This window comes from Pseudopipra pipra, chromosome 14 (genome assembly GCF_036250125.1).
Source record: "Pseudopipra pipra isolate bDixPip1 chromosome 14, bDixPip1.hap1, whole genome shotgun sequence".
Lineage (NCBI taxonomy): Eukaryota > Metazoa > Chordata > Aves > Passeriformes > Pipridae > Pseudopipra > Pseudopipra pipra.
Window position 1 is genome coordinate 14,619,492 of NC_087562.1, and position 15,965 is coordinate 14,635,456.

Genomic DNA, 15,965 nt, shown 5'->3' on the forward strand with positions numbered 1-15,965 from the left:
TTTACCTCTGGGAACTAGAAGCCCTGTTTCAAGTCCACTCCCTCAAGGCAGTGTTGTAACTGGTTTTCCACACAGTAGGGCCAACAAATCAAACTAAATCTTTGTTCACATGGTGTGTAATTCTTCAGGACCTAACTTTGTGCTGCTGTATGAATTATATCTGCATAGTAGCATAATACATGTGCTTCATTATCCTATTTTGAGCCCTGTAACATGTACAGATAAGTAGTTGCACAAAATCTGTGTGTAGTAATTGAATCATCTAATCATTTACTCTCAAAAGTCTTTAGCATTTCTAAGTCTTTTTCATTGTATACAGGGATATTTCCTCTGTATAAAAACAGAAATGTGCTAGAACACTGGATTTGCCATCAGCAATTAAGAAACACCCTCATTTAAGGCACCAGCGAGCTCTGCATAAGAGCTGATGGCATGGCACTTGCTAGAGTGTCCTGCATGAATTGGGTTCTAATCCTATTTTCCTTGCAATAGAAATCTTCCCAGTATGTTCAGTGTAGTAAGATAGGGCCTCTATGTGCTTGTATTCCAATAAATGTGATTATAGATCAAATGCTACATTGAGATGTGCCTGCAGGGCTCTTGTTGACTTCAGTTGCTGTCCCAGTCACGTACTGTGGAAAACTGTGATTCTTTACATCTTCTACTTGAACTGAAACATGAACTTATTAGAATAAATGTGTCCCTTACTGAGATTTTCTAAAGAGCAGAGAGTCTCAAACTGGATATACATAGAAAATCCATTGTTTTGGGCATGTCATCAGAATGGTATTTGGTTGAAATTCAGCATTGTGGTATTTAAGGAAATAGATCGAGCCTAACAGAAAAACTGGCCAAATGCCAGAAACATTAGCTACTCACACAGAATTTTATCTGTAATTTTTAAACAACCATGTGAAAATTTCGTGCTGTGGTCTCCTGAGTCAAAAAGGTCACTGCTTGAAAGGTTACTGCTGGAAAGGTGGACTGAAGTAGGAATCTAGGACATGGGACTTGGGCTGTGAGGAGGCAGAGATCTGCTCGTAAGATCATTGCTTTTAATACTATGAGGGAAGCAGTTGTTGTCCATGTGGTTCTAAATATTTGGCTTTCAGTTTAAATACTTCTACACAAGTGTAATCTTCTGCTTAGGAAAAAAATTGGGGTGAGCAAGTGAAAGTGTGCATATAGTGTAACTGTTTGGAAGTGTTCCTAGTTTTTACTGGGTAGAGTTGGGGGGATATAGGAGAATCACTGAGTGAAACACAGTGTCTCTATCTTAGAAAGTTTGTCGTCCAAAGGGATGAGATGGACAAACGGCAGGAAGAACAATAACTGGCTTTGTTTAGTCCTGTGACAGCTGAGAAATTAAATATGAAAACTTAATTTCAGATCTCTTAAATGCAAGTCCTCTGCCTTAGTCATGAGACTTCATCATCTGATGGTGAAGTAATAAACAAGGATCTTCATACTGACCTTCTGGGAGGGAAACTGGCTGTGTTATATCCTACAAAACAGTCTCCAAAATGAGTGTATTGGCTTGGGGGCAACTTATAGTTTAACTTCTGAGCAGAATGCAGATCAGACATTGCAGCTTCCAAATTCCCTTTTATTTGTTTGATCTCTAGCCTCAAAGCTCAGAAGCGAAAGCTTTAAATAAAATAAACAAAGATGGGAGTGTGAAACAAGAAGCTGTGCTTCATTGTGCTTAGAGTGCTCCAGGAAGGACACAGAGTCACGTGTTATGCAGAGATGAAGTGTTCATAGCAAGGAAGAACAGAAGTCTTCACTTCATGCCTATCCCTCCCCCCCCTCTAAGCCTTTTATGTCTGAGGCAGAAGAAACTCTGCTCATAGACTACATGGCCCAAGATAATAAAGCACCAGGTCCCAGTTCTGCAGCCTCTGTGCATGTGCAGCTCCCAGTGATGCTCATGAGAGCAACACAGGCACAGTCAAGCTGTGGCAACCCACCTTGAGGCAGGAGATCGTGTCAGAGACTGTTAGATCTGAGTTGTGCATTGGGAAGAAAAGGGTATGTCTTTCTAGCTTAGAGACAGCAAAGTAAATGAACACAGTGTTTTGTTGAGGGTGACAAGCTGTGGCTGGTTAGAGGGTCTCTGTTTGGAGGGGCTGTGGGTGGGTTTGGATTAACTTTGGGTAAGGGTTTGAGTTTAGAGCTCTCCTGGCTTTGCCAGAGCTTCAATGACTGTGTTCTAGTTTGAGAGACAGCCTGTGGAGCTTGTTTATGTTTGATAGATGAACATTACACGAAATAGCAAGAAAGGAGAACCTATGTGGCTGTTCAGCTTGGGCTCCCTGCCTTTCCCACTCAGTAATGTCTGGGTCTGTTCCACTCCTCCTGCGCTTTTTATGAGCCCATGTATGAGCTCACATTCTGTTGTTACTTGTAGTTAAATGCAACCTGGGTCACATCACATTTTCCTTTACATTAAATAAAGTAGCAAGACAGAGGCCATAACCGAATTATCAGGCTGACCTCCTAAATGTCACTGGATAATAAACATGCAAAGAGAGTTCTCATTAAGTACACATCACTAGCACTGTAATATCTAGGCAAATTAGACTGCTTTGGGGACAAGTGAGGTCAAATATCTTCTTTTGTGTCTGTGTAATATGGATTAATTCTCGAACTGGACAAAAGCACAAACTGCTGTACAGTGTCACCTCATTATCTAGGGCAGAAACAAGCTGTGCCAGGATGTTTTTGTACTGTGGAAATGCAATTTATTTGAGTAACCTCCTTTCAGCGGTTCTTGCTTATTCCGTGGAGGACAGACAAAACTGTACCAACCTATTCTACTATAGCCTGTACAGTGCCCTTGAAGAAATCTGAATAGTATTTGAACTTCTTTGGTATCTTCAAGTTATAGATGAAAAAATATTTTTAAAAATATTACTAAACACAATGAAAGGGGTATTCCAGGTCTTCTTAATGAAAGTGGAAGCTGTACCTAACGTTGGTCTAGACTTCTGTATGAGATTGATTCATTAGTGAGCGACAACTGGAAAGTTTTATGAAGAAAGGATCAGTGATATTTTCGTGCAAATACCCCCACATGTGTATTTGCACTAAAAAACCATCATTTTACTGCTAATTCTAATACATACTGCTAGTTCCTTAAATACAGTTTCAATAGATAGTTTGCAAAATGGCATCTTAGTTTGTAGAACCAGCTCACTTTGTATGTTTTACAAGAGGCAATAATTGTTAAGCACTCCCCACCTCCACTATACTAATGCAGCTTTACTGATGTATAAAATAACACTTGAACTGTGTTGTCAATTATATAGGTCCCTAATACTTTAACTGGCAAACTTAGCAGTCATGGCAGAAAGAAATGTCCAGACAGTCTTACTGGTGCTGATTTTGAGAATGCTTTTAATACTGGTGATCTGTAGTTGCAAAGCAAATATAAAGTAGGCTCTGCCAGGAAACGAATCTTGCAATAGTCCTATGAAGGTGTTCCTTCTTTGCTTAAGAGAGCCTGACAGGACTGTGCTGGTAATAAAAGGGGTTTGTTTTGGGTTTTGATTTAGCTTTGCTAAAGCAGTAAGAATGCTGGCAGGTTCACTATTGCTGTTTACTATGTGTTTTTTAAGATTAGATAATGGTGGCGCAGCCCCATATGTCAATAATAAACAGTTCAAGTAGGTTTGTATTGGAAAAAACGGGGTTGTCAGCAGAATGGTATTATTTGTCACAACAGCGGCTAACAACCAAGTACTTTATATTGCTAGGCTGTTATCAGCTGGGAGGCAATTTTATTAGCTGGAAAGAGGAGCAGTTTGGCAGAGCAGCAGCCGTGCTCCGTGGAGGAGCCTGTGTGAGCGAGCGCGGGGTCGTTGTGCCGCGGCTGGAGGAGGGAGCTGTGCTGACCGAGCTCACGCAGGATGCTGAGCAGGTGCCAATGGAAACTGCCAAACTGGAAAGCAGGGAAGGGACCTGGGGGTCCTGGTTGATGGCTAGTTGAATATGAGTCAGCAGTGCCCTGGCAGCCAGGAGGGCCAACCCTGTCCTGGGGGGCATCAGGCAAAGCATCACCAGCTGGGCAAGGGAGGGGATTGTCCTGCTCTGCTCTGCACTGGGGTGGCCTCACCTGCAATATCGGGGCAGTTTTGGGCACCACAATATAGAGAGATGTTAAGCTATTGGAGAGTGTCCAAAGGAGGGCAACTAAGGTGGTGAAGGGCCTTGAGGGGAAGCCGTGTGAGGAGCAGCTGAGGGCACTTGATGTGTTCAGCTGGAGGAGACTGAGGGGAGACCTCACTGCAGTTACAACTTCCTCGTGAGGGGCAAAGGAGGGGCAGGCACTGAGCTCTGCTCTGTGGTGACCAGTGACAGGACCCAAGGGAATGGCCTAAAGTTGTGTCAGGGAAGGTTTAGGTTGGATATTAGAAAAAGATTCTTCACTCAGAGCGTGTTTGGGCACTGGGACAGGCTCCCCAGGGCAGTGGGCACAGCACCAAGCCTGACAGAGCTCAAGGAGCATTTGGATAATGCTCTCAGGCACATGGTGGGATCGTTGGGGTGTCCTGTGCAGGACCAGGAGCTGACTCAGTGATCCTTATGGGTCCCTTCCAATTCAGCATATTCTGTGATAATTTCTGTTCTTACCCTGCCCTTGCATGGCTGTGGCTGGGAAGCAGGACATCGCTGTGTGTGCTGGGAGCAGCTGCTTCAAAGGAGGCAGAGCACAGTAAGGTCTCTAATGGACATCATCTTCTATGTCTATCATTTTATTGTTATATTCCTGGAATTTTTCACAAAATATATGGATGTGGCATTTGAGGACATGGTTTAGTGGGGAACATTGTGGTGGTGCTGAGTTGATGGCTGGACTTGATGATCTTACAGGTCTTTCCCAACCTTGAGATTCTATGGGTAAAACTCACCAAACTGGCATAATTAGAAATACTTTACTGCTTTATGAATTTTAAAATTGGCATTCTATCACACCAGGGAGCTGGAGATTTCACATGCAAAGAGGGCAGTGAGGAATATCCCATGTCCACAGTTTTGCCAAATAACCCTTTGCTGGCTTATTCTGTAAAGCTTGGCCTCCCTTAGATCTAGGGCATAGCAATGCCTTTAGTTAGCTAGTATCTAGCAAGTATCAGTCACTGGAAAGGTTTGGAGGGTCTGTGTATTGTGGGTCAATCCCAAAATGTTACTGTTTGTTTACGGCAAAAAGGTGATCCCTTCTTTATGGAAATCATAGAATCAGCCAGGTTGGAAAGGACCTCTGAGATCATCAAGTCCAACCCTTGATCCACTACCATTATGATTACTAGACCATGGCACTAAGTGCCACATCCAGTCTCATCTTAAAAACCTCCAGGGACAGAGAATCCACCACTTCCCTGGGCAGCCCATTCCAATGTCTGATTATCCTCTCTGTAAAGAATTTCTTCCTAATATCCAACCTAAACCTCCCCAGATCACAGGCTCTGCTTTTTTTTTTTTTTTGGACACATGCTCTCAATACAGCCATTTTTCATGTGTCATCATGTATTCTGCTAATGCACTTAGTTAGCTCTGTTCTTTAAGTACGAACAGGAGAGGGTTATTTTTCAAAAAAAAAGTCCTTAAATAATCTGCATTTGAATCTGCTTAAGTTTAGTAATTCTGATTGGAGTGATAATTACAACTACATTGGCAGCTTGCTCCTAATCCTGATCAAGTAAAAAATACTGTAGAAGACAGTGAAGTCAGTACTGCACGGAACTGCAGAACTTCTGGATTGCAAATATTTGCAGCTTGCATCAATTGCAGAATGTGAAATCTGTGGTCCAGTCCAGTATGACTCTTATTACAAATATTTTTCATAAGGTGTCAACCTATGGAATTGTGTGACCATATCTAGCTTGCCTGCTTTTTTGCAACATGGCTTTTAAAGCCTGTTAATATGGCCCAGGCTCACTCCAAAGCTCAGCAACTGAAACCAGCTCCCAGTATCCTTCATTGCCTCATGATCAGGGTAGTCTGAGTTGTACTTTTTGCTATTTGTGTGTATTGATATGCTCTGGAGTTGCCCCCACAGTAGTACAGGAGAAGGATGTGTAGGGCTGGGTGCTCATTTACAACCTGAACTACCCTAATTTAGTTAGTCAGTTTTCTATATGCTTTAGTTTAAAATTCATTTTCCGCCAAATCACATTGCACAGAATTTTGTATCTCTCATTATTCAACTTTCAAGGGATGAATTAATGGTCCTTGATTTTGTTAAGTTAATTTTAGATCATGGAACTGCAGAAAATTCTGGAAATTAAACAAACCCATAGTTGCATGGTTTGAGTCTCTTAATAAGATATTTGGTGAGGAGAGATCATCTCACAGATGCCAAAGCAGAAATCTGTTTATGTGAGGGTAATACAGAGTAGAGACCAGCTGCAGATCTCAAAAGAGGAAAGTTACTGGCTTTTTTAAATGCAGACCAATAGAAAGTATTTAAGCTGTATAATCTATATAGAATGAATTACTCTTTTCAAGTATTCAGGACACGTTCCTATTCTCCATTGACTCTATCTATAGCAGTGCTTGCTTCTGGAGCTTGTTGTAAATTACTTCTGGTGTTTTCTTGAAGTTATTACTTAATTTCTCCAAGAGTGGATATTTAGGGTGGTTGAGTGGTTTATTTGGCTGTTTGCAGTGTAGAACAGCCCCTCAAGGGCCTGGCTCCATCAGCTCAGCTGCTGCTCTGCTGGGCTTTGCAGGGCCCCCCTGCTCTCAGCACAGTGGTGTTCATGGGCAGATGCAGCATTTGGAAGAAGCAGAGTCAGGCTTTTGGTAAGACTGCTCTGTACATCTTTGGCCACCACAGAAGGGAAGTGGGGATATTGAGGGAAAATGTACCAACTGTTCCCCATATTGTGTGTCCCCATTTCTTGTAACTTCAGTAGGAGGTGATTTTTTGCCACTCTGTTGACAATGAAACTGAATATTTCTCTGGTAACCTAAGAAATAGAAATTTTTTTATAAAGGTAGAAGTATTTCTTGCTCCTTAGCTGCTATTGCACTTCCATACACTCATCAAATCCACTGGTTCAACCACCCCTCTTTCTGTTTGTTAGTGGCTGTATTTAGTACAAAAGTGTTGTGCCATGCAGACCTGCAGCAGCTGTTGAGCTGGGTCAGATCAATTGTCCATTTAATCCTGTACCTTATGTCTAATAATGTCCTTACAATCTAGGAGAAGGAAAGAGCCTCCCGAGGGGATAACTCAGCACTTGACTGGTTTGTGTACCATGAGCTTGTTCAGAAGGGATTGTCAGCAATAATATTTTGAGAACAATTTGGCCTTAATGAGTCTCAGTTAAAATAACCTCTACTGTGATCCAAAATGCACCTCAATAATTGCAGGTGCCTTAAGAAACACATCCCCTGCTCCTCTGCCAATGCCTGCATCTGTCCTGTCCCACAGGCACTCACACAGATTGACTTCCAGCAAGGCACTGCAGTACTTCAGAAAATCGATACTGCAGAAGGAATCTTTTTCTTTTCTTAGCTTCTTATCAGAACCAACCTTTTATTTCTGCATCATTTCTTTGCATGACTACAGCCCCCTCTCACTGCCATCCAATTTATTTGTTTACTAATGTGTAGCCTTCTGCTACTATGCTGTGATTTGCCACTAAAATACCAAAATCTTCTGTCCTAGGTGGACTTTTTGAGATGTCACATCAAGAACAATCAAAATTAAGAACCAGGCTTCTACAAAAAATTGGCTTTTTTTTCAAATACACATTTTTTTTTTTAATCTATGCTGAAAATTTGCATTGTGCTGCCCTGTATGGAGCCTCTGTAGAGTTACCAAGCTTTACATTCTACCTCATCTCTGTTTGTCAGGTCAGCTCAGCCCAGCACATAAATAAAATATGGTCATTTCAAGAGTGCTAAATACTCTAAACGGAATCTCATTGGAAATAATAAAACCTGTTGATTTTCAGAAATTAGGACAGGAGATGCTTTCAGTTACTCCTGTTGCATGGTGTTTTGGCAATTCACCTCTAGATATAGGCTGGAACACAGCAGTGGATATCTTGAGAGAAGGCAGGCAAATGGTGAAACTTGGATGTATTTGAGAAGACCTAAAATGATGACACAGTTTTACAAAACTTTGGTCAGTGTCTTCTGGCCAGTAAAATTGGCTTCAGCTTCCTGGAGAGTTGAGGCTGCAGTGTGGTTAAGGAAAGTGAAATGTGGGCATTTTCAAGGAGAAGAGTGTGGAAGGCAATGCTGCTAGTTTCATCCAGCTGCATGAGAAGATTTGCTCTTGACCCTAAAAACCTCTATGGCGTGGGTGAAGGAAAAAAGCAGGATCACAAGCTCCTACCTGCATGGCTGTGTACAAATAAAAACATGTTCTGACTTCTACAAGGCATTTTTTTGAGATGAGCTATGGAAAGCTGTTCCAAAATTCAGTGAATCATAAATACAAGTGTGTAGTGGATAGAAAACTAATTTTGTCATCATGCCTTCTGGGCAAGTTCAGTGGCGAGCAGATCCCATGCTGTTGCTCATAAATATGTGGGAAGTCACCACATATTTCATGGCTGAAATTACCAACAGCAACAGGCAGCTCAGGAGCTGTTTCTAGGGGTGCCTGGGTGTGATGATCTGCAGCCAGCTGAAAGCCAGAGGCACTGAAGACCCTGTAGTTTGGTATTTTTTTCTATAGTACCAATACTTCTTTTAACAAGAACACCTCCTGTTACATGCAGTGCTCTAGGGTTGAGCTGGGAGCGTGTGCTAAAGTTAGCACAGGCTCTGGATTCACTTCTGCACAGCCTCCTGGAGAATTAGTTCTTGGTGAGAAGTGGGAAGTTTAAGGCACCAGGTACAAGCCTTTAAAAAAAAGGCATCAAAAATGCAGTGTGTGGATTGTGCTGAGAGTATTTCAGAGTGGGAGAAGGAAACAGACAGCTTACAAGATCGTGTCTCAAGCTGTGGAGTAATTCTAATGGGGTGTAGCATATCATATCTTTGGTTCAGTAAGTCTGTAGTAATGGTGTCTTTTTAATTAAAAACTTCTGAGAAGCCCCCTAGATCTGAAGTTTGGTAAATTCCCTTCAATTCAGTGTAAGTGCTCCAAATGTGTGTCAGTGAATGAGAATTTGTTTTATCTAGGAGGTTATTGCTTGTAATGATCCTTGACCAACAACCCATGTAAAACTCCGTTTTTCCATAGATACCAAGTAGTAGGAACAGTTTCTCCAAGAACACGTCTCAAGCACAGTCTAAAGTTTCTGGACTGAGAGAATAGATCAATCTATATGGTCAGCTTCATCCCTCACCTCTTAATGAAATGCCAGGTTTGAGGGCTTTAATTGGGCATTGTTCTGTAAGGAAATAGGCTGAGGCTGACAGGTCACTGCATAAAAGCCACTACAGAGAAATGTCTCGTGACACTGCCAGCCAGGGCCCCAGCTCCATCATCAATAGGCAGTCTGATTTTAGGTGTTATCATCTCATCTTTCAAGGAAAATAGGCTACTGATGTCTTTCAGCTTTTTATTATATGGGCCACTGCATTTTACTACCATCTCGGAAAGAGACATCAAAGTACTTTTCAGATTCTTTCTAGGAAGAAAAATAGGTAACTGCTGGAAACTGTGGGTTTTGACCATTTGTTAAATATAGCTTGTAAAAGACTCATCCCATTTTTTCCATGTGTCGCAAGTCACTTGGTTAATTAATGTTTGTTTTTGATTGAACTGTTCTAAGTCCAACTTTGATTAATTCTGGCATAAAAATAATTATTAAATAGAAAATTACAGTAAAACGCCATTATGTCATAAATTGAAAAGAAGGTTGAGTGATGCCAGAGAGCAATTCAACGTACACAAAGAGAACAATTTGTTCTTGCTCTGCAGGGTGGTAGACTTTCCCTTTTAGCCATGTTCATATAGATAATTTAAAAGCAAAATTCTAAGTCGGAGTAGGGATAAATAAGTTTGCAATAACAAATCATCAAATGAATACTGAAAGTATCAATGAAATGTTTTCTCAGTATCTGTAGTTTGCAAGTAGCTGTGCACTCCTGATTTAAAGTGTCTGGATAGAAACTCTCTGTTCTCACATCTGGGACCACTGTGTGTCCAGATCCTTGTGCTCAGGCACACATTGTTTACAGCTACAGATGTAGCAATTTATTAACTGAAAGTGAAGACTTTTACTGCAGTTACAGTGGAATTGAGCAGACTAAGTTTAGTTTGTTTATAAACAATAGTGCCTATAATGGAAAGAGTTCAGGTTAACTAAATAGGGAGAAAATATTGGAAATTATATTTCTGGTCTGCTTATGTTCAGAGGGAGGAGAATTCTGAAGTTCTGTGTACTTCCTATTGCCTGAAGTCTTAGAGCAGAACAACACTGAATCAGTATGAAAAAAGAAGCCTTGCATTTGGTGTTCAGTAAGAATAATTGCTTTTTAATAATTTTTTAAAAATACATTTTATTTAACTGCTGAGATTCTGTTAACAGACTCTGAACTCACATTCTGCTGTCAAATTAAGAAGATGAAGAATGTAGGTTAAAAACAACAGCCTTTTCAACAAAATGAAAAGACAAAATTTGGACTGTTGAATTCACAGTTCTGTATTGAAATTTAAACTAGAATTAGTACATAAAGGTAAAACTGACATAGGAATGGTTTCAGTGAGCAGGCACACAGCTGCTGCAAGGAGCTGGGACTAACACTGCTTTGCATTCAAAGCAGAAACAATCCTAACCTGGTGTCCCTGGCAGCCCTTCAGTATCATGGTTGTAAGAGCACTTGAGCTACAAGAGCCTGCTCCTCCAGGTTGAGCTTTCTCAGCGTTTCCAGGGGAATTCCCCCTCACAAAAGCACACCTTGCCTTCCGAGTAACTGGCAGCATCTCATCAGACTCAAGTCCTCTTCATTGAAAGACCAAGTTCAGCCCTGGCAGGGAAAATATGAGTTCTCACCACCCTCAGGTTTCAGCATAATAAATACCCAAGGCCAGATCTTCCCTGCAGTGGTGGGCAGTTGTGGAATTGGCACCAATTTGGCACCAGTGAGCTGCCTGCAGCTGCTAGGAGAGTCAAATGATGCCAGGATGCCCCTGCCATCCACAAGCACAGGGGACAGCGATAGCACGTGGGGATTGTCCTGGGCTGGCAGCTCTGCCATGTGCCAGAAGGGAGGACAGCCATCTGACAGCTTGGAAACGGGGATGTGCTGACTGGAAATGTGGGTCTGTTGGGCCCAGGACTGCAGTTTATGAATAAGCATCTGTCTTCAGGTACCACATGGCACATCAGGCTCAGAGGCAGACAACAGGGCTCGCCTTCAGCCTTCCCAATCAGCAAGCCCTTTTCTCTCCCTGGTGTAGGTAGATTGGAGTTTTATCCTTGCCAAAACCATAAGATATAATGTACTTGTGCATTGGCTGTATATTTGTAAGGGAAGGGGGGACCTGCTGAAGGAGGGAGGTCCCTGAGGCTGGGGAATGGTTGTCACAGCCCTGTGTGCTGTTGCTCCCAGGCTGGCCCAGGGAAATTTGGCAGGGTTGGCATACACACAGGCAGGGCTCCTGCTGCCCACACCCTCTGAGCATAGGAAAGGAGGATCACTTACCTTGCCTGCAGGTCTCCAGGGGCAGGACCTCCTTGCCCCTCAGCTCTGCAAGGCTGGATCCTGGGGCAGGGAACTCTGAGCTTATGAGCTTCTGCATTACTGCATTTATGGTTGATGACTGTCTGTCCATGTGCTGGCTGGGAACCTGAGCTTTGGCAGCTGTTGTGCCCTTTCCTGCACACACCTTTAGTGTCTTTTTTGCATGAATTTGAGTTACTCCTTTGGTCGCCAAAGTTAATTGTGTTTGCTAATCGTTTTTCAGCTTTCAAAACAAAAATCCTGTATTCATCTTAATGCCTTGCTGTTGCTACATAGGCAGTCCTTAGCATGTGTTTGTGCATGCAAGGATTTAATTAAAACCTTAATAACTAAATAATCACCACACAGTCTGGGAGTCTGTGAGATAGCACTGTGGGGACATTTCTTGAGTTTCTCAATTGCACACCACATTACTGTGTACTATTTTTGATGCTGGGTAACAATACTCCAGCTTTGCTGGTGAGGTGTGTATAGATTATGAGGCAGCTGGAACAGTAAGCCCAAGAGCAGTGGTTTACTCAGATCTGTCTGAGGCATTTCTTTTGATCATGCCACAGCTGAGAGACACTCACATCTCCTAGAGACCAAGACTAAAGTATTTGCATTAGGGTGCCTGAAGTGAATATCCTAAATAGAAATGCCCTGATTCCTTTATCAGAGGTACTGAACACAGAAAACTTTTTTTTAAAGTTGTGATGCTTTGCAAAGTGGCTCTGACAGTTGTGTTTCTGGGTGATGGTCAGTATTTTGGGCATTGATTACTCCCATTGATCAGGTGTTCAGCACTGAGGAAGCCTCTCCCTAGGTGCCTCTCTGCCCTCCAGCTGCAGGGCAAACCCCAGCTGGGCTCCTGCTTTTGCATCCAGCCCTGAGGAAATGTCCCATGGCCATGTGAGACATCAGTCACAGCCCTGCACTGTCATGTTACCGTGTTGGTGACAATGCATGGCTTTGGAAGGTGTCACCTGTGGGCACTTGGTGCTGCTGTGGCCGAGCCCTGCGTGGGCTCTGCAGGGGTCAGGGAGCTCCAGGCAGTGATCTCCTGTCCCACAGCAACAGCGTGGGCTGCACCAGGGCAGCAGAGCTGCTCCGTGGGAAGGGGCTGTTCTGCCCTTGCCTGGCAGCTCAGCAGTGACTTGTTTCAGAGATGGAGCAGCCCCACACCTCACACAATGTCTGTGTGTCCTGCTCTCCTGGCCAACAGACCTCAGCTCCACAGCCCTCAGCATGCAAGGGAGAGGGGCCAGACCACGGTGCACACAGTGAATATCTGTCTTTTTGGCACATGTAGCTAGGGGAAATAAAAGAAATGAACAAGTATCTTGGTGTAAGCGGATATGAGGCAGGGACAGCCTTGTTAGCTGCAGCATGGACATGGCTGAGAGCAAAAGCCCTGGTGCCTGTCCCTGCACAGGGGGAGCTGTGTCCTCCCTCAGCAGCTGTAAGAGCACAGGCACCTCTTTCCTACCCCAGCACGTGCCTCAGTGCCCCACAGCCCTGTCCTACCCCACGAGGTCCCTCCTCAGAGCAGGAGCCGTCTTGGCCTCCCTTGTTTGGACAGAATGACTGTAAGACGTGTTCCACATCTGACCTCTGTCTTTCTATAGCTCCTGTGCACGTTTTTAATTTAAAATTCCACTCTTTCCTATAAAAGGTAAAGAAGATGTCAAGGTCTTCCTGTTCCCATTCCAAATGAAATGGGTTCATGTCCTGTTAATCAAGGAGTACAGCTGCAGCATTTGTCATTTCCCTTTAAAGTAATGGGTGGTTGATACCTGTCATTTCTCAAGAAACTATATACCAGATTAAGGTGTATTTATAGAAATCTGAATTGCTGGTAACTTGGCTGAAGCCAAGTTTAGGCATACCATTAGTAACACATAATGAAATGACCTAAGTGCAGTTAGATTTGGGAGGGGGAGGAGAAAGCTCTTTGAGTTGGATAGCTTGAGGATGCTGTTTTACTATTAAAATTAAGCTTCTGACCCCTGGCACTGAAGTGATAAAAATAAATCTTCCTATATTTCTCTTCTGCATTTAATCTTCTATATTGGAAAAGATAAAAAAAATCAAATCTCCTTCTCTCCCTTGTCTCTTTCTTTTCTAGGTACAGGACCTATTTATGCTACAGACCCACTCCTATACGTGTCCCTGTTAATACTGCATAAGCTTGTACATTTATTAGTAAACCACTGACGGACTACTCCCTCCACTCCTCCTCTGCCAAACAGAAAGGAACCTATTTAATAACAAACAAAATCCCTGACAAGAAAAAATACCTACAGTTTTAAAGATGGACAGAAAGAAACTGAAAGAAGCATGATAAATTCTACATGGGGGGAAAAACATATTTTTTGGGATGCCACAGAAAAGTAAATCACATAGAATAATGCATCTAGTTTCCAGACTCTATGGTGTAAAGCCCTGCTCTGTGCATGGCACTTATGATTTCTCTATTTTAATGTAATATTTTTTCTTTTCTGAACCTTTCCTCTGACTCTTCATTTTGCACGAACTGTTGAGCAGTTATCTTTATGACAATATGTAAAGATGTTGGGTCAAACCCTTCCTAAGAAAGGAAATATTTTTAGTAGATTATTGTGTTTAGGTTTTTTGGATTTCCTTTTTCTTTTTTAATTAAATTATTTCTTTTGGAGACATAAAAAAAGGTACATCTTACCATAATTAATATTCACTGTCAATAATATTTATTTTTAAATGAAGATTGGAAACAAGGTAAGACATTTGTTTATAAACTGTATTGTATATTGCTGAATAACAGTTGAATAAAAAGATTTTGAAATAAAGTTTTTACAGATGTGTGTGGCTTTCCTTGTGTTCTGAAGGTCCCTGAGAAAGCTTCATGGCTGGGTGTGTTCCCTACCTTGTTATAACTCAGACTTGAGGAACAAAGCAGCACAAACAAAATAAAATCGAAAACAGTTATTTTTCAGACACCCTCACCTAATGCCAAACCCTGCAGCAGAATGTGCTGGCAGCTACTCATAGGCTGTAGCTGTGTTTTCCTGTGGTGACACCAGTTAACTCTGGGCAGTTAATCCAAGATCCATCAGATGGGCAGCGAGACAGTGTGCAGCATTCGAGGTAAGTTGCTTTGGTTTGCTCCAGACTTCTCTGAAAAAAAGATGAATCTCAAGTAGTGGAAAATGAAAATAAAAATAAATCAATGTGGAATGTTGTATTTCCTAGACCTGGTTCCAAGATTTGTTTAAAATGTATTCAGATTTCTAAAAATATATAGTTGTGTCCCTTTTCTTACCCAAGTGAGCTTCCTCTAATGAAGCTTTTTTACAGTAAATGCAGCAGTTATTTTTCTGTTTCAAAATACTTGCTTTTCAAGGGAGGTAATAGGATGACTTAGTAAAGAAACACAACCTTCTTTAGCTGAATTTAGTGAAGTACCTTGAAATCTCCTATGTCTGACTGTGACTCTTGTCCTTTCATTTGAGTGGCATTTTAGAAAGGACCTTCATTGTGGAAAAGGTAAAGTGATGGCTCCAGTGCCAGCAGGACTCTGCCTGCAGGAGCTGGGGAGCAAAGGCAGGACGTGGCACTGCCTCACCTCATACCTGAGTCCTCTTCTAGAATTTTCTCAGATGATCAGAATTTCCTTTTTCTAGGACTGCCAGTGAGAGTGAGGCATTTGTGCTGCTCACACTCACTAGGTTTGAGACCAAAGCACATCTGTGTTTCATACGTGTTACTACCTTGCAAAATCCCTCTTGTACTGGGGCAAACCTAATATGGAAATCCAAAGGTGGCAAAATCTTTGCAATAAGGTTCGTCCCATTAATGTCAGCTGTAAAATCCCGTGGATTGGGGAATAATCCATAATCATCCCACAAGAAGCAGAAGTGCTCTCTGGAAGAACTCAGAGGAGGTGGTTGTTGCAAGCCTGGAAGTGCATCAGAGCATGAGACACTGAAGAACACAGTCCTTGGCTTCCATATGAACACAGGAGGGCCAGGCTTTCATAAACTGCAAGGAAAAGATAGATGGAAAAAAAGATTTACATGTTGGACCACATCTAGCCCATTTCTAATGCCAGCATTCGTGTCTGGGAACTTGTTCAAGGACAGTTACTTCAACAGAGGAATGTGTGGAGTCTGCAATGTCAGGAGAGCTCTAACCCTTCAAGCAAGGGCTGGTTGTGCAAGTGCAAGTTACCTGGGTTTGGACTGGGGCTCCTCTGCCCAGCTCATCATCACTGCTGCTGTTTCCTCAAGGGCAGGGAATATTTCTCAGGGCCTCATCTTCCTTCTGAGGGAGAGGACTAAAATTTTTTC

At 42.4% G+C, this 15,965-nt stretch overlaps 1 protein-coding gene across 2 annotated transcripts in view; it reads left to right on the plus strand.

Annotated features, from left to right (window-relative positions):
* Nucleotides 1-14,465, plus strand: part of VSTM2B (V-set and transmembrane domain containing 2B) — a 118,070-nt gene extending 103,605 nt beyond the window's left edge. For both annotated transcript variants that reach the window (XM_064671207.1, XM_064671206.1), the window contains one exon: nucleotides 13,766-14,465. In XM_064671207.1, the coding sequence (XP_064527277.1) occupies nucleotides 13,766-13,854 (89 nt within the window). In that variant the 3' untranslated portion in view covers nucleotides 13,855-14,465. The remainder of the gene's footprint in view (nucleotides 1-13,765) is intronic.
* Nucleotides 14,466-15,965: the final 1,500 nt, after the last annotated feature.